At 37.5% G+C, this 21,839-nt stretch overlaps 3 protein-coding genes across 3 annotated transcripts in view; all 3 read right to left on the bottom strand.

Moving 5' to 3' along the window:
- Nucleotides 1-1,529: 1,529 nt before the first annotated feature.
- Nucleotides 1,530-5,183, bottom strand: LOC762916. Its single transcript, XM_030983634.1, has 3 exons — nt 4,146-5,183; nt 2,939-3,049; nt 1,530-2,429 (listed from the first exon to the last, which is right to left on the bottom strand). The coding sequence occupies exons 1-3, from the start codon at nt 4,311-4,313 to the stop codon at nt 1,530-1,532; spliced, it is 1,179 nt and encodes a 392-aa protein (XP_030839494.1). The 5' UTR covers nt 4,314-5,183.
- A 1,260-nt stretch (nt 5,184-6,443) lies between these two features.
- On the bottom strand, nt 6,444-11,951 carry LOC591069 (transmembrane protein 14C). The gene is made up of 4 exons (XM_030983185.1): nt 11,822-11,951; nt 9,806-9,907; nt 8,923-9,010; nt 6,444-6,994 (listed from the first exon to the last, which is right to left on the bottom strand). Exons 1-4 carry the CDS (start codon nt 11,892-11,894, stop codon nt 6,952-6,954), a joined length of 306 nt encoding a protein of 101 aa, XP_030839045.1. The 5' UTR covers nt 11,895-11,951; the 3' UTR covers nt 6,444-6,951.
- A 2,875-nt stretch (nt 11,952-14,826) lies between these two features.
- The window catches only part of LOC100889305, a 30,959-nt gene continuing 23,946 nt past the window's right edge, over nt 14,827-21,839 (bottom strand). Inside the window, exons 5-7 of the mRNA XM_003726362.3 lie at nt 19,299-19,538; nt 17,039-17,123; nt 14,827-16,561 (exon numbers count right to left, since the gene is read on the bottom strand). Of these exons, the coding sequence (XP_003726410.2) occupies nt 14,953-16,561; nt 17,039-17,123; nt 19,299-19,538 (1,934 nt within the window). The 3' untranslated portion in view covers nt 14,827-14,952. The remainder of the gene's footprint in view (nt 16,562-17,038; nt 17,124-19,298; nt 19,539-21,839) is intronic.

The following is a 21,839-nucleotide window of genomic DNA, read 5'->3' as shown; positions in this document are numbered from 1 at the left end:
ACTTAAGACTTACGATCCTCCTTCGTGTTTTCATCTTTTTGGCCCGCCTCAATAGTATATGTTTTTACATTTAATATGTTTGTTTTTAGAATGAACATATATGAATTTTAGGACATCTAGATAATAAGAAAGTAGGGATTTTAAATATACTGCAACTGACATTGTGGAGTGAGAGGCACTGTTACGTTTTGATTGGTTTGCTAGTTATCTCAGTTTCCAGTAGAAGGCAATAGACATGCTATAACTTTATTAACTCCGTCATGTCTCTCTTGAAGTGTGATGTACCGCTATTATTTATTAAATATGTATCAATGAGATTTGAAATGTGTCAAATATTTGAGTTAATTATTTGCTGACAACACAAATGTTTTCTTATCTCATTGTGATATTCATATCCTTGAAAACTAAATCAATAGGGAACTACCAAAATAAGCCGATTGGTTTCGAAGTTAATATCATGTTATCATATCATATAACATGATGAACAATGCAGAAATGAATAAATAAATTAATTTCACCTTGTTTTGAGGCCCTTGATTGCATGACTTTGTATAGATTAAATGCAGTGTTGAAAGTGACAGAGCATTTGTATGTCAAGATGTTTGCTTGATGATTTGCTGAAGCTTGAAAGTAAGCAATTAAGGGAAGGACGGCTTTAAGTCCTCCCTGAGGGACTTAGTGGTAATGAGGATTAAAGCCTTACTAAAGTGTACGAAAGCATTGACTTGGTTTCGAACCCGGGACCTCTCGACAATGAGACCACTGTTCTACCGATGAGATGGTCGATCCTAGTAGATCTACGAAGAAGTATTAACATGGAGCCCCTTAATTTCTCCTCATTTTCGAATTTCATCAGTTCAACTTACAAGTAAAGAAAGAAACATCTCACATAATTTTATGAGTACAATCATGTCCATTTTTCAAATTTTCATTTTATTGTAATCAAATTCACAAACTCATACACCTCCTAAAGTAAACAAACATAAGAGAATCTTTCTGAACACAAGTATTTAGTAATAAATTTGATGACAGCATTTAGTAATAAATTTGATGAAAGCATTTGCCCATAATGTTAAATTTTATTTATCAAATTAACGGAAGGGCATCGATGGAAGAGTCTAAAACACCAATTGAAATTTCCCTTGAAGTTGTATGGAAGAGAATATTAATGACTTTAGAATCAGATGTAGAAAACCGAATGATTTGTTCTCCTATATCTGAATAAAAGCCCCATTGTTCACTGTCATGTCTGTTGCCGTAGATGGGGCTCTTCCTAAAATGAGATCAGTCCCTTTGAACGGTATGAAACGCTACCGAGTTTATGCAACCTTTTCACTCGTTTCTGATTTTCAAGAAGGCATATGTCATTATTGAAGCATGTCGTTTCGCAAAAGATAAATCCATTCGAATTGTGTAGAAGTCATTGAATATTCCAACGACAAGCATTATTTCATGATAATAGAAAGAATTCGACAATGATCTTACAATCTTCTATCAGGTGGTAAACAAGATTTGTGCAGTTGCACAGATTACAGCTGTACATCGAGATAGATATCGTCGCTACACAGAGCTCCTTCGGTGAGTCTCCGTTCTATCTTTCCCGGTTTAGATCTGATCTTCACTTCTTTCTTGATAAGATTCTTTTTTTCGTCATGGATAAAGTCCTCACCAAAAATGTCCATTTCGATTCCAGTATCGGCGCAGTTGTTGGTATTTCTGTCTACTTCCTGAGCTAATCCACTGTCACTGAGAACATAGTGGCTCTCTAATTTTGTTTTGCTTGAACGCAGAATCCTAGATGACCCATTGTTTAGTGTTTCGCGACCACCTTTGATCTGCGTTTCGTCATTGACTCGTACGCTACAACGTGGGTGCCTTTCGCCAGCTCTACGCCTTTCCAGTTCGCGCGCGCCTCGTATGATAACGCGGTCGTAACTTTGTGATCCGTCGCTATCGGCTCCACTGAAGGTCGTCGTCGCGTGAACACCCTGGTCGTGAGCGTCCGTTCCGGAGTCGCTATCGTCGTCGGTGCCGAGCAAATAATCGACGACGGGCATGATCTTTCCAGAAGTTTGATTAAACAGTGTACTCAGGCTTCCCATCACGCACGAGATCCTGTTCCCGATGTACTCGGTGCTCAGCTTGTTCATGTTGCGTGGATCCGCCCGCCACACGGCCTCTGCCTCCCGCTGTCCCGCCAGCGTCTCCACCAGGATGATCTCGAACAGTTCCGTCATCTTCTCCGACTTCAACGGCGGGTCGGCCCTGAGGACGCAGTCGCGGAACTCTGCCATCACCTTCCTGGAGCTCTTGTAGTGGAGCTCCCCGCAAAGCTGTTCCAGCTTTAGCCGCTTTCCCAGATGTTCCTTCAAAAAAGTATTCGACTTCCCTGAATCCATGAGAGAGGTGAAGGCCTGAAATTGAGATGGCTGAAAGAGAAATATTGAGGTACATGTAATTCATTAGTTTGATGATAAAGTAGTTTTCGAAATAGTAAACGAGCAACTAGGCAAAGCTTTAATTGTTCGGATTAAATGGAAACAAGACACGGACATGCTATGGATTAGTTTGGAAATTTTCCCACAAAGGCCGTCAATATTTTTGCTAGAGGCTGGTCAAATTAAAATTCTCCAACCGACATGACGGAATTTCAGGTCGAGTTGCCCCTGAATGGGGATCAAGTGTTGAGAAGTCTAGCAAACCTATAAAGATTTAAGTTCTTTTTGAAAAGTGGGGGAAAACCGCGTTTTCACATTTTCATCTCTGTTAGATGCATTTGGAGGAGATCGTCACCCAAAGTTCGTTTTTACCCTTCCATGTTGCCGATAACAGGATGTTTTGTATATCTTAATAAAGATGGGATCGTACTCGATGAAAAAAATGGACAAAACAATGCATTTTCGTTTTAGCACGAACTACCAAAACAGTGAATACAAACCTTTATCCCTTCGTCACCGAGACTCAGATCGCAAGCAGAGTTTATCGACGTCTTATCATTCGTGTGATCGCCGTTCAGGTAGGCTTCGAACTCCCACATCATCATTCGGACCTGGAAACGAGTGAAGGTCAAGAGAGAAAGGACAGTACGGATGATTAATTCGAGAAGGAGATGCGTTCGTGTTAACCTCAATACATCAACACACCCAGGCGTTTGTGTCCGGAGAGGTTGTGTATCCAGACAATTGATTTAAAACATAAATTTGAGTTAACAAGTTAACAAGCAATACTTTATCAATCTTCTAAGAGTAAGACGTATGTTGGAAATATAATAAGGTACAATATATTTATGATGATTGGTGCCATTGCATGACTTTTTTCGAATGATATATGTTTGTATATACATGTAGTGTTCGGGCACCCCGCTCCCACCTTATCATACATGGCATGGTTATATAGCTGATCGAATATTCAATTGTTAAAAAAAAGAGCATATTTTGTGATAAAATGTGCAATATGAAGAGCGAGCAAAGACGCTAAGCTATGATGAAGATGGGAATCAATTCTGCATCTTTTATATGTTTATACTTTTTACTGTCTTTATGATCAACACCATCATCATCATCACCATCAATATCATCATAAATTCATAGCTCTTTGTTTTATTATCACCCTTTATCGTCACAATCAAATCATCACCATCATCATTATCTTTATCAAGCATTATCATCCTCATCATATCATTATCGCCATCATCGTAATGGAAAACTCTTCTTCGGAGTATTTAGGAGGAAAAGAATCCAAGATCCAAGATCATCGTCATTATCATTATCATTATCGCCATCATCATCATCATCATCATCACCATCATCATCATCATCATCATCATCATCATTTGATCATCTTCGCCATCACCACCACCATCATCATTACCATCATCATCATCATCATCACCATCATCATCATCATCATCACCATCATCACCATCATCATCATCACCATCATCACCATCATCATCATCACCATCATCATCATCATCATCATCATCATCATCTTCGCCATCACCACCACCATCATCATTACCAATCCATCAGCATTATCGGTAACTAAGGTATAGCATATGGCCCAAAGTGTTCAACATATCGCATGCAAACGATTTGTCGACACAAACACCAAAAGCTTAGACATTACAATAACTCAAACTGTACCTGAAGATCTGAAATGGTTTTTCTGCCCATGCTCCCGGAGTCTGTGGACTGTCTAGAAGCCAGCTCTTCGCTCTCTCCCATCTTCATAAGAAAGCCGAACGGGTTCGCAGTGAAAAGCGACGCCATCGAGGTTCCTGACTGTCCAAGATACTCAGTAATATGATGCATTTCTAACTTTTCTTTGAAATTAACGAAAAGTTTTTCATTTAGACTCTATCCCCGTTTTATTGGAAAGGATACCCTTGATAAATGAATGGGCGGGAAAACAAAAAGTATCAATAAAACACATGTGCGCGCATAATATACTGCGTCCACATGTTGCTATGGGCAATCATTTCTTTGATGCGTCTTTTTATGACGTGAGCTGCGCCAGTGCGCATGCCCCTCTGGGTGTGTTAAGAAACGCATTATGACGTCACAATTAAAGAGTAAATGCATTTTAATTTAGTTTGTTGATAATGATATGATACCCAACTTCAATCTTACGTTTGCTAATTATTGTTGAGGTTCAAAATGATAATTTTCAGTCATGGTGTATCGTTCGTTTTGCGAAACAAAATAGTAAATAACTTTCTCTTAGCGTATAAACAAAAATGCGCTATAATACGGGAAAGACTAAAATCACGACTCCAATTTCGACCAATCAGATGGCTAAATTTCTAAAGAGAGGTATATAATACCTACTACGATAGATTGGGTGCACACTCAAAATTCTTATCTGAATTTTGGCAATTGAAAGAAGTAGGCGACACATATGTCTCCCTCTGTCGGTCTACGACTGTCTTTATCTTTCAAAATGTTGGACAATTTTCGCCCCATCAAAATGTGTTTTTACCCCCCCCCCCCCTTCTTAAAAATGGCATAGCGATGCTTCTGAGCTAAATGAACGCCAACGCTTGTTCTCAAACGACCCTGCCCCTTTTACTCTCTCGTTGTTCACCGTTCTCTCTTATTCTTTCATTCTATCTCTCAGAATCAAGATGAAATTTCTTCCGGCATTCCCTCACTCTCGCCTTTTTTTCTCTCTCTCCATTTTTCCTTTCGCTCATCCCTTCTTAGAATATTGGTATAACTTATTTATTTAACAGTCTCTCGTCACCTCCTCCTCTCTCTCCCTCTCTCTCTCTCTCTCTATTTTATCCCTTGCTTTCTTTCTTGTTTCATCTCCTCTCATAACATGTGTGTACAATACTACATGTACAGTACTTCTACGTTGATTCTTGGTAACCCATTCTGGTATTTGGCCAAGTCTAAAACTTCTCCCTTTCGGGCCCTCAACCCCCCCCCCCCCTCTCTCTCTCTCTCTCTCTCTCCTCCATTTCCCTTTTCTTTCTACCCCTCTGTATTTCTCTGCCCCCACATTTCTCCTTCATTGTCTCTTAAAAGTTTGAAATACTTTGAACTACCATTGCATCATTTTCCCCCTTTTACCATTCTCGTGACATTAGATTTACATTTATGTCACTTTCTTTCCTTACATTCTGTAAAAAAAATAGATTAGACTTATGATATATTAAATTAATTGAATAATAACTGCTTTGTTTGATGATACATGTATTTAATTGATGACAAGTTTATAAAAGTTGAACACATTTTACAAAAATAATTTCTTCGTCATATTTTTCAGGGAATGATCTGGGCTTTACTCAAACAATATTGTTGTCCGTTAAAATTATGGAGTAGATTTTGTTTTGACTGAAGTCACTTTACGTTTTACACATAACTTTTAAAATCACAATTACAGCAATTCATAGCAAAGTTTGCAAATTACATAATCTAAATAATTTTCTGTCCACAGGAATTAGAGAATGTAGAATCAGATTCTATATATATATATATATAATATATATATGCAAATTCCTAATCATGTAAGCAGGTAACTTTCAAAACCAACAAAGATTTTACCATTTTCAAAATTCTTTGTCATTTCATATTTCTCCTAAAATAATTGTTGTTTTTCTTCAAGTTTCCAAAAAAAAAAAAACCCAAACCTGATATTTCTTACATACACTGTATCGTAATGAAATGAAAAACTTGCTCTATTGGAAGAGCACTTATTCCAATGTTTTTACAAGGCAAGTAGGAAAATGTTACTTCTCTTCATTGTTTCACAAAAAGTTGAAAAATAACATTTAGCATGAAAGGAAAATGGAATTTCAGTAGGACCTACTGACATTTTTTCATGAAACATGATACAAATGAGCTGTATAAAAAACAATAATTAGTAGATTTTACATGTAAATATGTATCACATTATAACATCTAATGTAATCTAGGTAATATACTACCAACCGATGATTTTTTTTTTTTAATTGAACATACATTTACAAATATGGGAAACAGTTTACCTACAGATTTATGAAATATGTTATTAAAACAAAGCAAAGACAAATACATGTCTATAATTTCTAACAAGACTGATCGAGTAACCTTGCTTTAGACAACTTCATAGAGTATTTCTTTTTCCTCAACTAAAGCATTAATTAATCAATGCATGTGATCATTGCGACAAAAAGATTTTTTAATATTATACTGTATATTAAAAAAAAGTTTGAATAAAGAAATGTCTCAAAATATAGGAAGGGAATTTTGCTTACAAGTACATGTATAACATCAATTGTTAAGCCTTTAGACTTACCACATTCAAGATATAAACTACATAAACCCATCAATGACCTACAATATATTATCAGGTCATTGTTACTACATAGTACACACTATCATATTCCAGTAGCAAAAAAAAACAGCAAGTTAAAAAATATCTTCCATTTCTCAAAGTATTGCTTTTTAGAACCTGATGTCTCTCTTACTTGATCATTCTTAGACCGTAGCGTAGCATCATCAACAGACTGGAATGATACAAAATGACAAGAGAACCTTTAAAACATCTTGTACAGAGAGCTTAAAGCCCAAGTCCACTCGAAAAATAACTTACTTTCAATAGAACCAGAAAAATCAGACAAACCAATAAAAAAAAGTTTGAGCTAAATCGGATAACTAATAAGAAAGTTATGAATTTTTAATGACATGAAAAACTTTGAAAATCACTACACAAATTGGCAACTCACTCATGAATCTGTGACGTATGGTCCTCACTATCCACTAATTATTTTCTGTATATTGATAATATAAATTGTCTATTTTTACCCTAAGAATCTTATTTCTTCACACCAGCATCCAAGTTAGATTGTTAGTAATATGTGTTTGTGTGGATGCACAAATAACTTAGAGTAATTTTTGTCCAGTTAAATCATGAAAAAATTGAATTTTAATAAACTATTTATATAAAAATCAATAATTATGAAATACAATATTCAGAAAATAGTATCAATTCTTCAAAATTCATAAAAGTTTTGGGAAATGTCATGCACACAATATGATACAAATCATATAACCTGGGCAAAGGTATGGGGAAATCAAGTTTTGGGGGATAAAAGGGAAATTAATGGGATTAAACTATGTAAAGCAATTGATATTAAAGTTGTGAGGACATGACGTCACAAACTGATAACCATCTTGGCAATTTGTGTTGTGATTCTCATTGTTTCATAGTTTTACATACTTTTTCAAAAATTCATAACTTTCTTATTAGTTATCCGATTTTGCTCAAACTTTTTTTGGATTGGTTTGTCTGATTTTTCTGCTCTAATTGAAAGTAACTTTTTTTTCGAGTGGACTTGTCCTTTAAGAGGGCAAAGACAAAGAACATCTTGTCTTGCATATGATTTATTGAGTTTGTTATTACAATTTTGATAAATTGGTGAAATGAATGATTCTGTGGGTCACATGCAAGGTATCTGTGGAAAACAGGCTGCATATATCATTCAAATTTGCACCAATACAAGAGAAATATCCAAATGATTAAAGTATACAGTTGGGATCATTACTTTAAAAAAAAAATTCTTATTCTACTTCAACATTTTCTGTCATTTGGATATTACACCCCTTTCCACTTGTCAAATCAAATCAATTTAATTCAATCAAGGTTTGTTAAAACATGACTGTCAATCATAGACGGAATTGTATTTTAACAGTGTAAGTAAAATACAATATTTCTACAAATTGCAACAACACAAAAACATGCAAATTAGAATGCAAAGTCACATAAAATATATAACATTCATACAATTGAAGAAAGAAAAAGCATTCAAAAGACTGTGTTAAAGATACTATGTCCCTTTTGCAGCCAACATCGAATTCTGTAGAACTTTGCAGGAATTATGAATATGTCATATATGTCCTATCTGTGAAATTTACATTAGCTGTCTCCTAGTATTCAAATTTTGCAATGAAACCGTTTACTTGCTAGACTTCACTGTCAGACACGATTGAGTGACTGACTGGAATTTTTTCTTCTTTGGTAATAACATACATAAAATGAGCTGTAAAGGGTACATGAGCATTTGTCTACATCAATAACCCACTTCTTTTAATGGCTAAAATTAAACTGATTGACTCTTTGGGCAGCATAAAACGTATGACCATTCGGTACAATGGTCTGAAAATCAGACTATGACTTACTGGCTCTGTAGCTCTTCAGTCGATTTGACAACTAAAAGTCATTATTTTTCCACTGAAGGACATTTTCAAGCCCCCCTTTTTCTAGGGAGTTCTAAATTAGTATTATCTTTCAAATGACGTTGGAATTTAACCTTTTCATTTTTTTGGCCTGCAAATGGGACATACCGTAGTACCTTTAAAAGCATTATCACAAATCTACTTGAATGCTAAACCTCAGGAAACTAAATTCAAATAAGTTTGCTTTGTGTGAACTCACCTCAATGCTGCCACTAGTCCAGCAGGCATGAATTTGCCACTGTTAGAAAATCTGTAACCCATGACACCTGTTAACACCACAGATGTTCCTGAAATTAGAAAACAATAAAGGTCTTTCATTGATTATCAAGGTCTATTTGGCAGATCATCATGTACAGTCCACTGTATTTGTAGTTTTGAACATGCAGCAGCAGTTCCATTTGATTCTGAGTAACCTCCCCCCCCCCCCCCCCCCCCAAAAAAAAAAAAATAAATAAATAAATAAATAAATAAATAAAAATAAATAAATAAAAATAAATAAATAAATTATATATACAAATCCTGGATCCACTCCTACATTACTATGAAAACTCAAATCATATTTAAATTTTAAATGCATTTTTCAGACTCTTCTCTTCATAAAAATCCCATATACGTTCAAACCTGCTTCAGTGATCACCTGTGGCTAGAGAAAGACCACCTGTCTATAAAGACCATATCTTTCATTTCCCATGAAAATAATTTCTCATTGAAACATGTATAAAGGAACCTGTACATACAGACCACCTTTCTATAAAGACATTTTTCATTTAAACATGTACTAAAGGAAGCTGTACCTGTACATACCATTTTCCTATAAAGACCACTTTTATTGTCTCCCTTGATCAGTTTTATTTACACTTTTTTTCGCTTTACATTATTTTGTATACAAAGAGTGAAACAAAGTTTAGAAATTCAATGACAAGTGATTGAAAGACAAAAAGCCAAAACAAAGTAATTGGGAAAAGGAGGAACACAGCAAGAAGCAAATGATGGGAGACACAAAGAAAAATGTATGTAAAAGATTATGGAACAAAGGCTCTTCATTTCTTTAATAATCAAATACTGTTTCATACGGTACTTACCAAAGATGACAAAGAAGTCGTTTGGATTTTTAGATGTGAGGGATGCACCGTAGCCTGCCATAGCTCCAAACAGAAGACCAGACGCGAGGGACATGGTGCTACCTAAAAATTAAAAAAAAAATTATCACCTAGGGCTTTCAGTAGAGTGAATCTCTCATTTAATATCACAGCATTGTCAGAATTAGAAATCTAGACAAAATCAGACCCTAACTAGTCACTACACTGATATAATTTCAAATAAATATTATATTCTCATCTGAATTGCTTTTTTTTATAAGTTTAAGAGTAATCCAACCCTTGTAATAAGTTCATTCCTATGAAAGAAAACAAATATAACAGAATAGAAAAAGCTTGAAATAAATTGGGCCAATACAAAAAAAGGTTATGAGTGTTTGAAATGTGAGATCATTTAAAGATAAAGACCAGTTATGGTCATGCGATTGCATTGTGAAAGAAACATTGTGGAATCGATCAGAAAAGGTTGATCATCTAGCATAGTATTGGTGTGTACTGTAAGGTTCTGGAATCATCAAAATGATAAGAAATTTGGCCCAGTCTTCGTAAAGTTACAAGCACTGTACACAAAAAGATGTATATGGGACTATGCACACGTGCGCGAAATTTATCTCTCACACACCAATAGATAAACTAATTTACCAAATATATCAATTAGTAGGCGGTGTCCCGGCAAATTGTTATCATCATGTATTAGTCAAAACATACTCTTTCACATGATTGGTAATAAGACTAGCTTCCATTTCATTTTTTGAAGTTGGGGCGTTTCCAATACATGTAACATTGTCAGAATTGGAAATCTAAACAAATTCAGACCCTCACTACACAGAAGTACAGTGTAATTGCAAATGAATATCAAATTCTCATCTGAATTTTTTAATTCAATTTAAGGGTAACCCATTCTAAGTTCATTTGTATGAAAGCACAAATAATAAAACAGACTGGAAAAATCTTATTGAACCAAAACAAAAAAAGGTTGAGTGTTTGAAATATGAGATCATTTAATCTATGCATGTGGACAGTAAATTAGCAATTTGGTCAAAGAATTGTGACGTATTTATTATGTTTATGGACAACTCTCCCATTTGTTGTGTAAAAAAAAAATCACAAATTGGGACACTAATAAAAATATATTGTGGGTAGCATATTTTTGAAGGTAAAATGAATAGACTTTAACCCGAATACATTTTGAAAAATTGCAATTTTAGTCATTTTGTGTTACATGGGAAAGTTGCCCGGCACTTTGTCACATGCACAGTGGCCCTGCCGGTCCAGCCAATGTGGAGCACTCATGACCACATCCATATGTACAATGTTTGTAGTAATTACAACTTTTAAAAAATTCAGTACTAGTCTATACTATTTTTTGTCCGAGTTCATTCACACTTTCACCAGTCTGCTTCTCTGATTTTCAGTTTTAGGTTTATAGTCTAGATCTAGGTGTTTATCATTCTTCCATAATTTAGTAGCTTATCATCAAGGTTGGATTTGTTTTCTTCATGCAGCAACAATGGCATGCCAATCATGAATCAATGCCAAAGTCTATCTATTCTATTTCTACTAAATTTCTAGTTAGTTCTAGAGTCTAGTCTAGATCTACTTTAAGTCTAAGTAATCTAGATCTAGACTAGAGTACTATTCTATTCATGCGAGTGTACTAAAAAGATTGACATAGTTTAAGGTAAAATACATCGACACTTTTATTATAATTCTTGGCCAGCAAAGTTCATTCAGGAGTGGTTCGGTAAGGATGTAATTTCAATGAATAATGTTCCGAGTCAGAGGCCGAGGCCCGCGCGCAGACGGATGACGGGCCTAGATGGAGCTGGGCTGAGCTGAGCTGGGCTTGCGCTCCCCTGGCGCTGCCCTGGCGTGGGGACGCTCTGCAGCTGCACTAGCACTGCACCGCAGCCAGGCCAGTCCCACGGTCCACATACAATGCCAGCCTTTGTCTTGAATTTAAGTAATGAAATATCTGATAAAATGAAAAGTAAACATTACCTGCTTTCAGATATCCCATAGCTCCACCGATGGCGATGAGAGCCGCATATCCAAAACCAAGAATATCAGTCATGACTTGAATTTTTGTTGAAACTTTTGGGTTCAATGTTATGTTTACGTATAGGTCTACGTAGTAGTACGGTACGTGCGCTACTAATGTTTATTTTAGCCTATTTTCCAGGCAATATAGGTCCTTTTCTTCTTATTAAAAGATAGATGTATAAAATTGGATCTAAGAAGTAATTTAAATAATTAAATTGATGTAATGAACAAATTCAAATTTTCTAAAGTATTTTATTTTTTATTCAATTCTTTACTCAAATGACAGGAAAATATATTCTCCTGAATTTAGGCTGAAGTTTTTTTCTACTATGGAACGCTAATTACTATTATTTTGAATAATTTATTTTATACCCCACTAGAGTTATATATTTTTACTAGTTGAAATATCATGTGATTTTTATTAATTTTAGATAATATATATGTATATTTAATGTAAATAACTTGAATATTTACATGTAGGCCTACTGTATTGGAAATTGTTTCAAGTCAATATATTTCTGATGTATATTTTGTCTAGGCCTAGCCCTATAATCTATATTGTTTTACATTTATTTTGACCCATGGCCATGCATGGCGTGAAAGTAATTCTACAACTAAAATGGTGTAAATTAAAAAAGGCAGTTTCTGATTAAGCAAGTAATATTGGAAATAAAATTGTCTTAAAAGTTGTCGGATTAGTGAGTAAGCATTTTATAGTCTTCCCCGTGTTAGGCAGTAAAAGAAGAAATACCAGCATGTTTTATATTATACCAGTAATAATTCCATTCTGGCTACATGTCTTCCGGCCCCGCTGCTGTGCCACCCTTCTTTCTCTCTCTCTCTCTCTCTCTCTCTCCCCCTTTTTCTCCCTCTCTCCCTCTCCCAATCTCTCACTCTCTCTCTCCCTTCTCTCTCCCTCCCTCTCTCACTCCAGTCTCTTTCTGATTATCTCAATCTCTACCTCCCTCCGCCCCTTTTTTTTCTCTCTCTTTCCTTCCCCCTCTCTCTCACTCTCTCTCTATCTCTCTCCTTTTCCCTCTCTTTCTCTCTTCCTCTCTAGCTGCCCTATCTCATTTTCTCCGTCCCCCGCTCTCATTCCTTATCTTTTCATCACTTGCATTTTCCACCCCCCCTTCTCTCTCTCTCTCTCTCTCTCTCTCTCCTTCATTAAATCTTACATTATATATCCATCAATCTATCTATTTATCAGTCTATCTATGTAAATTATCTTATCAATATTTTTCTTTCTCTGCCCCTCAGTGTCACCTTTCTCGCGATCAGTCTTTATTCGTTAATTAGACACACACCCCCGGTCTCTCTCTCTCTCTCTCTTTCTCTCTCTCTCTCAGTCTCTCTCTCTCTCTCTCTCTCTCTCTCTCTCTCTCTCATCCCAATTTGTTCGTCCCCATATGATACTCTCATTTTCTTCTTTTATTAATCTGCATCCACCCCCCCCCCCCCCTCCAATACGACGAATATCAATTTTCGCTTTACTCAGTCATACAATTTCGTTCGTAGGCCTAAAATGAGGCCAACTTCATTACAAAAATATTCCTATATTTTTTCAACATTATTGCAAACAATTTCGTTGTATGAAAAACTTTAGAAGACCCACAACACAAAATCTGAGGTTCATATACACAAACTTTATCCGTTACAAAAATAGGCAAAGCTACTTTACAAGAGCTAGAGTATAACGCACAGAGTGTGATATAGGATAACTATCTGATAACTAGAAGCTATGTGATTTCAATTCATTTAATAATATAAGATGTTTTTAAAGGATTCTTTGGTATATAGATTTCTATTCAAAATTTCTCTAACGCAGATAATTCAACTGACAGATTACCGCCCATCGCTATATTTGTTTAAATCTACTGAAAATATCCATTTCTAAACAGCTGCATTTGTTATTTACATTACCTTTAATGGTTTCATATGAATATAATTCCACGAATTTGTAATGCCCTCGACATGAATGATTCTGTCAATATACGGCGATTAATATGAACCCTGTACGTTCATTTAGAATAATAAACGTATTTAAACCATTCAATATTTTTGAAATATGCATCATGCATAGTTCTAAAAATTGAATTGAGTTCTGAGTGTCAATGACAAGTTCATTGTCACACAGTTTGTCACTATGTGTCAGTCACAGGTTGAGTGTCCCACAGTGTGTCTCTGAGTGTCAGTGACAGGTTGAGTGTCACACAGTGTGTCTCTGAGTGCCAATGCCTTGTTGAGTGTCACACAGTGTGTCTCTGAGTGTCACACAGTATGTCTCTGAGTGCCAATGACAGGTTGAGTGTCACACAGTATGTCTCTGAGTGTCAATAACGGGTTGAGTGTCACGCAGTGTGTCTCTGAGTGCCAATGACAGGTTGAGTGTCACACAGTGTGTCTCTGAGTGTCAATGACAGGTTGAGTGTCACACAGTGTGTCTCTGAGTGCCAATGACAGGTTGAGTGTCACACAGTGTGTCTCTGAGTGTCACACAGTGTGTCTCTGAGTGCCAATGACAGGTTGAGTGTCACACAGTATGTCTCTGAGTGCCAATGACAGGTTGAGTGTCACACAGTGTGTCTCTGAGTGTCAGTGACATGTTGAGTGTCACACGGTGTGTCTCTGAGTGTCACACAGTATGTCTCTGAGTGCCAATGACAGGTTGAGTGTCACACATTGTGTCTCTGAGTGCCAATGAAAAGTTGAATGTCACACAGTGTGTCTCTGAGTGTCACACAGTATGTTTCTGAGAGCCAATGCCAGGTCGAGTGTCACACAGCGTGTCTCTGAGTGTCAGTCACAGGTTGAGTGTCACACAATGTGTCTCTGATTGTTACACAGGTTGTCTAACAGAGTATAACAGTGCGATACAATGAGTTACAGTTCAAACATTCTGAAAAATAGACGTGAATGTGTCAGCGTGTCATAACTAGCGTGAAACACAGTGTGAAATAATGTAGGCACAGTATTTTGATATAGTCACCAGAGTGTTTTCAAATAGTCACTCTATTAACATGTTTCTTCTCTGTAATAGGGCTTGCTTATGGAATATCCTCCATTTCGAGGGCGCGCTGTTCTTCTATTCAGTCCAGAGTTGAATGTTGAAGGATGTCATAGTCGTCTGAACTCGATAGTTTTTGAGCGACTAGAGCTGGCTCAGAGTTCCTTGATGCCTTATCCACTACAGCATATTCTACTTCTGACGGTCGTAAGCCCCTCGGCATCGTGGAAGAGGGTTTCCTATTTTTAATATCTACAGGTTTGATTGTATCGAGTGCTTTCTTGTCGTTACATTCTTCATCAAGGGATGAATACTTGCGCAGTTGTCCTCGAGGAGACATCTGGGACAAAATGGAAGACACGGATATCCTTGGAGTGGTCTTCGAGCTCTTTTCTGTTCCATTTACATTTACGTAACTTGGGCTGCTCGCGCTCCCTTCAGAAGAAAGTGAAAGGTCTTTGGCGGAGCATTTCTTGCTCTTTGCTATCAGGAGTTTCTTGTGATCTACATAGGAGTATGAATGGTCCATGTTGTTGACAACATCTTCTGTCTCAAAAGTGTCATCATTTGCGAAATCATACTTGAATTGCATATCACTTTCGTTCCCAATGGTGGCGTAGTCTGCATAAAGAACAGATGGAAAGGGGACACTCTCAATCCTTGGCCTTCTCCTGGAATCTGGAAGTGTTTTGGATTGCGTTCGTCCTTCGAAATAAACACTATCGTAATCACCATTCCGCGAGTTACCGGCCCTAAGTTGCGGTTCTTGGCTAATTCTGGCAATGGCTGGCAAAGTTCTAAACTGGTTTTGTTTATCTCCTGGTATATCGCTCGGGAGACACGACGTTCTACTCTTGAAGTCTAGATCTGATACCGTGGCATAGTCTCCACTTTCTAAACGGCCGCCATTTTGACATTCGTCTGTCCCGGTGTCAAGTTGATTCTCGTGAAATTCCATCTGCGATAGGTGCGGGAACACGCTTGCGTATTCCCGAGAAACTGGTGATCTTATCTTACCACGTTTCTCCCTTGTTTTAGCCAAAGTGGAGGATTGCTCAAGCTTTTTATCTTGAATTTCAGTTGCTCCACCCCCAATCTCGCAATACGATGCCTGATGAACTGGGGAATACACTCCAGCATCAAACTCGAATCCGTGTTTAAAAGGGCAAAGACCTGTCCCTGAGATGTATATTCCAGACTTGTGTGGCTCATCGTACAGTTCTTGTCCTAGGACACCTTCGACAGGCTGTCCTACAACCCGACTTGCCATAGGTACTGCATTTCCACCCGACTCATTGCTTGTTTCAAACCCTGACGCATCGCTGTACGTTGCCTCCTCGCTTGCGTCCCCGATGTCGCCGCTCTTGGTCGTAGCGATCGTAGCGAAGCTACCTTCTTTCTTTAGGCCTGCGTTGAGAGACGCGTACTCGTCCTCGTTTCGTCGTTGCATCTCCTTGAAAGTCAGTCCTAAATAGGTGGAGAAATCACTTCGTTCTCCGCCTCCGCCTCCTCCTCCGCCGAAGGTGCTTTCAAACTCACTCTCAGAGACATGAGAGAGTCCGCTGTAGACGGCTGAGTCCCCGATAGAATTCATAGGATCTAGGTAGGTGGTGTCCATGACGATCTCCACCGAGGAGGACAATGCGTAAGGAGATGGGTCCTCCATGATTGATGCCTTTTTACGTCGACGTCTGAAACAAAAATAACCGAAGAGAAATTTGCAATATTTTGGTCAAGGTATTATGTTCCACGGTATAAGGATTTACAGGTTTGTAAAATAATTGTAGAACTTTGAGAATATGATTTAACATTTGGAACTTTTAGAAGAACATTACATTAAGTTTAACCGTCATAGGCCAATTCTATCTTTTCCTGATTTATTTCACAAACAATTTTAAAATACCCCTCTTACTTTGTGGAGCTATTGTAATACATTTCGTATAGAGGGTTATACACATAAATACAGTCAAACTTGTATATAGCGACCGCCCAATGGAAACACAAAGAATCATGGTCTTTGTAGACAGATTCCTTTAGTACATGTTTCAATGATTTTTAAGGGGGAAAAAATGTGGTCTTTGTAGAGAGACCTTACCGGACCTTACCAAATGCCAGACTTTGATTAACTTTGTTTAACCAGCCATATTCATAGGTTTTTAGTGGTTTACCTGTAGAGTAACGAAACGAAGAGAAGCACGGCTGAGCACACTAGAAAGAGAAGACCGCCCCCTGCTGCGAGCCCGGCAATAGTTGCTGTATTAATAAGTGTACAAAAAAGAAAAAATATCGAAATATTAGTTGGTCTAATTTCAATTTGTTCTAATTTTCAATAAATAAGTCTACTTCCCATTAAGGTCTATGGATCATTTAGTCTAATTTTCAGAGGTCTCACATTCCAAGTTTGTATGATGCTCACTATGAATACTATCCAAACGGTCTAATAAACATTTACTCATAAATAATAATCATCACAAAATGAAGGGTCACTTTATCATGGCATTGCCATTTCGATAGTCAACTTTTGACATACGAAATGATTACAGTGAATTGATTTGCTTTAAACATTTTTTTTTTGTTTTTACATGGAATCCGTTCAACATCTGATTTTGTAAGGAGTGCCACTCCCATGAGGCAAGCAAAAATAAAATGAAGTTCATGTGCAATTAGAAATCCCCCACGTGAATGAGTCACAGCATTAGCTCTCGAGTGGAAAATTGATCGATCGGTGTCAGGGGAATTTCCCCAACTCAGAACGACATACCCTGCCGTCTTACTGGAGTCAGGGAAGGGGCTAGGAGGGAAGGAGTGTTAATGTACCGACAAAAATTAAAGAAAGCTATACATTTAGCAGGGAATTTGTTTATGTTCTGAAACTGCTCCCAAATCAATGTTGTATAGATCTTGAACAGGGCCCCGTATCATGACAACAAAAAACGTAGAAGGTTACAATTGATGGGTATCGATCTCCCCAAGTTTATCGTATCTCCTTCAACGGTGTTCAATCAATATTAACTTTAAAATTAGTAATTATTTACGATTAATCCTATGTTAAATAAATAGATGCGGTTGGTAAGATAACTATGATTGATTGCAGGAAGACTGGAGATATAATGGATATTACAATTGATTGTAAGCCTTTGTTTATGCTACTAGGCCCATAAAGGAGATTATATGATGAAATACAGGGCCGGATTATCCCCCATGCGACCCCTGGTTGACACCACTGACGATCCTTCCTTCTAGGAGCAACGTTCAGATGAACTGGGAAGTAATGCAAGTATGACCGATTATTGGCAGGTTCCTGGGCGGCTAGTCCAGGGGCTAATGCTATCGAATCATTATGAGTAAGCCAGCTATTTCTGTCAAATTTCTTCTCATTCTTCCTCTTTCTAACAAAAATCTGGACCCGTCTTTTAAACAGTTCCGATTAATCGCAAATTATTTGCGATAAATATCTATCGTAACTATGTACATAAGAGATACGAGAGTGCAGACTGATCCGAATCAATCGCAACTCTTTATATCAAAGGTAAAGACCAGTTATGGTCATGCGATTGCATTGTGAAAGAAACGTTGTGGAATCGATCAGAAAAGGTTGATCATCTAGCATCTAGCATCTGCAAGGTAATGGAATCATCAAAATGACAAGAAATTTGGCCCATTCTTCGTAAAGTTACAAACACTATACACAGAAAGATGTATATGGGACTACCCTATATCTCTCACAGACCATGAGAGAAACAAATTTACCAAATATATGAATTAGTAGGCGGTTTCCCGGCAAATTTTTTATCATCATGTATTAGTCAAAACATATTCTTTCACATGATTGGTAATGAGAGCTTCCATTTCATTTTTTGAAATTGGGGCATTTCCAATACTGGTCTTTACCTTTAAAGACAGGGCCCTAGTATTCTGAAACCTCGTTTTATATACCTTTTGTAATCACATTCTTTATTTTCATTCACTTTTCCGTTTCTAATTTATAGATCTTGGAATCATGATCTTCATTTTTTTTTTCTACTAAAATTCAATTTTTCCTCTTTTCCTTATAAAGTCTATTCTTTTGTTTACGTTTAATTTCTTGCTTTGTATTTTTTTGTTTTTCTCGTGAGAAGGTACTATTATTCTTCTCGACCAGATTTTTCTTACTCTAATATACATTTTCCTTTTCTTTCCTCCTCCTCCCTTCCTTCCCTCCTCATCCTTCCTTCCTCTTCATCCTCATCAGCATAATCCTCATCATCTTCACCATGAAAACCACAAGTGCCACAACTACTATCACCATCATTGTCATCGTCATCGTTACACTTATCATGCTCTCCTTGTCACATGTCTCATACCATTTATCCAATACGATTAATCATTATATTATATCTTAAAATTTAATAGCAGCTAGAATAAACAACCAAAGAATAATAATCTTACATGTTGAAATTTTTTGTCCTGTAAGCTGTATAACAACCATGGTCGTTGAGGGCTGGTCCTGGCCAATGGTCATCGTAGGTGGCGCCCCCCTCTCTGTCGTAGATATCTTGAATGTCCGAGGACCTCTTGTGGAAGCGGCTTTCGTTGCTTCCGGTGTTGCAACAGAGGTTGTGATGGGTGACGATGTGGCTATGGTGGTCGCAACTGTTGTTGTCGGGGCTGATGTTGGTTGCAAGATAGCTGTTTTTATCATTTGAAAAGAAAAAACATTAAACAGATTGAGTTAGACACATATAAATGAGATCTTTAGAATTAAACGGAAGAACAAGCCCGCGAAGACTTTCGAAAAATCAAATTAGGAAAATGTATGTTTCTTTTTTTCCACCTTTTCAATGTAGTTACGCTTATTACAGTGCCTTGTTATGTAATCTCGACCTGATTTCTAGGGGGTATATAACATGGTATGAATATAGCCATTGAGTTGTTTGCTTGAAGAAGAAAAAGCACGTTGTGATTGTTTTAAAGATGACTGTCGCGCACAGCATTCCATAATCATGACGCCGATCATTTCAATAGGCACATTTACACCACCGTCTAAACCTTGAGATGTTACAGCAACTTCCACAGTTAGTAGCATCACGATGTTTCTTTGTAGTGTAAAGTGGTCTAATTAAGGACTTGCCGTCTGGCAATATGAAGGTTAACCGACTGAGAACGTGTCTATAAAAAGCTATCTGTTATTGAAGGGTTTTGTCTTGAGAATTATGAATCAGTCGTAACTAAACCCCGCTTTTCTTCCCAACCTTGGCCATGGCCTGTATTCCATGTGCTCTTGAATCTGGACTTACAATAAGAACAAAATAGGTCAGGTTAATAATAGCCTCATCCTACGACTTCAGTCCGACCGGCGACATTGTTTCCATAGTTCATGTCTCCAAAGGTTTCCTGGCCAATAAAGTTTGGTGTAAATGTGCATTGGAAAACACTACTTAGGTTAGACCTCGAAAATGCCGAGCAGAAGCGACATTCGACAAAAGAGAATAGACAAGCCCAAAGGTTGACTCGGGGGGAGAGAGAGAGAGAGAGAGAGAGGGAGGGGGGGGGGGTGAGGTGGGATGGACCTTTGTGGTAAATGAAGGAAAGAATGATACAGGGAGGGTAATGAGGATCTTCACGACTGTATTTGGAGTGCATCCCAGAACAAATACCATCCCAATTAGAGCAATTTTACTCTCTGGACCAATCCAGAAAACTACCTTAATAATTTCAAACGAACCAATCTCTTGGACCATCTCAATGCGCACACCATCCTTTTGGCAGTTACCTACATGACGGTCAATCTTCTCGGATCCAGAAGGACGCTAGCTCATTATACTTCAGCACAGATTTAACCCCCTTCTTGCACTGAGGCAATTATGAGTAGTTTGCCAGCGCGGGAAAGTGGTTAATGTCGTAGATTTCTAAATCGTACCTGCCAAACAAAAAAAAAAAACTGGGAAAAGGGAATTGTTGTTTGGTGGAAGTCGGTCGAAGTTTTATGGTCGATAAGGGTAAATAAGGATTACTCGTGTGGGTGATACTGTAACAGTAATTTCGCCATAAGTTGAGAGTACAAGAGCAGTTATTGCATCGTGGACAATCCTAGGCCTCTCCCCGAACAAAACCAATAGGAAGTATATATTTATTTCAGACCACCCCTTCCTGTCTGTTTGTCAACTTGTATGCCAGTTTCTCTTTCTTTGTCTATATATTATATATATATCTATATATACTTGTCAACGCATAGAATCGGGTAACCTGTCGAGTGACGGCACATACTTTTCATTCTAGTCAGAGCTCCAAGGATCACATCTAAGCACTGATCTGACCTAGTGACCTTGAAGATAAAAATGGCGGGAAGTTCCGCTCGTGCTCTTCGGCTTCCTTCTACAAACATCGACCTCTTAGAGGTGTTAGTAGTAGGTCCATGGTTTGACAGAGAAAATGTCTCAAAGGTACATCTCGATGGTTTGGGGAAGAGCTTTGTCATAATTTCCTGCCATGGACCGCCCTGAGCCTGCCGAGTGATTTTCTTGGATGTTAAGGAGCGGAAGTTGATATTTACCTGAATTAGGGAGGCTTTGGGGCACCAGCCCTATATGGGAGAATCTGGTAATTCGATATGACATTTCATGTAGCGTAAAATGTACTTCTTCCCTTCTTCCCGTGGCTGGAGTACACGGTACTATCAGAAAACCTCTCAAAAGACTTAGTTTAATTTAAGGGGAAGTCCACCCTGTCATTGAATTGGTTTTAATAGAAGCAGAATAATTAAAGGGACAGGTCAGTGAAGGTTCGGGCAAATTCCGATTAAACATAGGACACTTTTATTATCAATCAAACACAAATTGGTAACGCTTCGATGTATCTTCAACAATAAGGGATAGAGCAACGTCGATCTGGCGCTGCTCAGTGGCTGCCGGGCTCACGATCAATTGGGCAAAAAGAATTTCCATATTCGGTTTAACTTAATAAAACTTGGAGTGGACTTTAAAAGATTAT

The sequence above is a fragment of the Strongylocentrotus purpuratus genome, unplaced genomic scaffold, assembly GCF_000002235.5.
Source record: "Strongylocentrotus purpuratus isolate Spur 01 unplaced genomic scaffold, Spur_5.0 spur5_scaffold_13, whole genome shotgun sequence".
Lineage (NCBI taxonomy): Eukaryota > Metazoa > Echinodermata > Echinoidea > Camarodonta > Strongylocentrotidae > Strongylocentrotus > Strongylocentrotus purpuratus.
The sequence above is the reverse complement of the archived record's forward strand: the minus strand, read 5'-3'. Positions and strand labels throughout refer to the sequence as shown.

Excerpts from the sequence above, each read along its gene's own strand:
- LOC762916 (XM_030983634.1), bottom strand. The coding sequence starts at position 4,313 with ATGCATCATATTACTGAGTATCTTGGACAGTCAGGAACCTCGATGGCG. Across the intron at positions 3,050-4,145 it reads AAACCATTTCAGATCTTCAG|GTCCGAATGATGATGTGGGA; the intron begins GTACAGTTTGAG and ends ACTCGTTTCCAG. Across the intron at positions 2,430-2,938 it reads TCGGTGACGAAGGGATAAAG|CCATCTCAATTTCAGGCCTT; the intron begins GTTTGTATTCAC and ends TTTCTCTTTCAG.
- LOC591069 (XM_030983185.1), bottom strand. The coding sequence starts at position 11,894 with ATGACTGATATTCTTGGTTTTGGATATGCGGCTCTCATCGCCATCGGT. Across the intron at positions 9,908-11,821 it reads TATGGGATATCTGAAAGCAG|GTAGCACCATGTCCCTCGCG; the intron begins GTAATGTTTACT and ends TTTAATTTTTAG. Across the intron at positions 9,011-9,805 it reads CGACTTCTTTGTCATCTTTG|GAACATCTGTGGTGTTAACA; the intron begins GTAAGTACCGTA and ends TTCTAATTTCAG.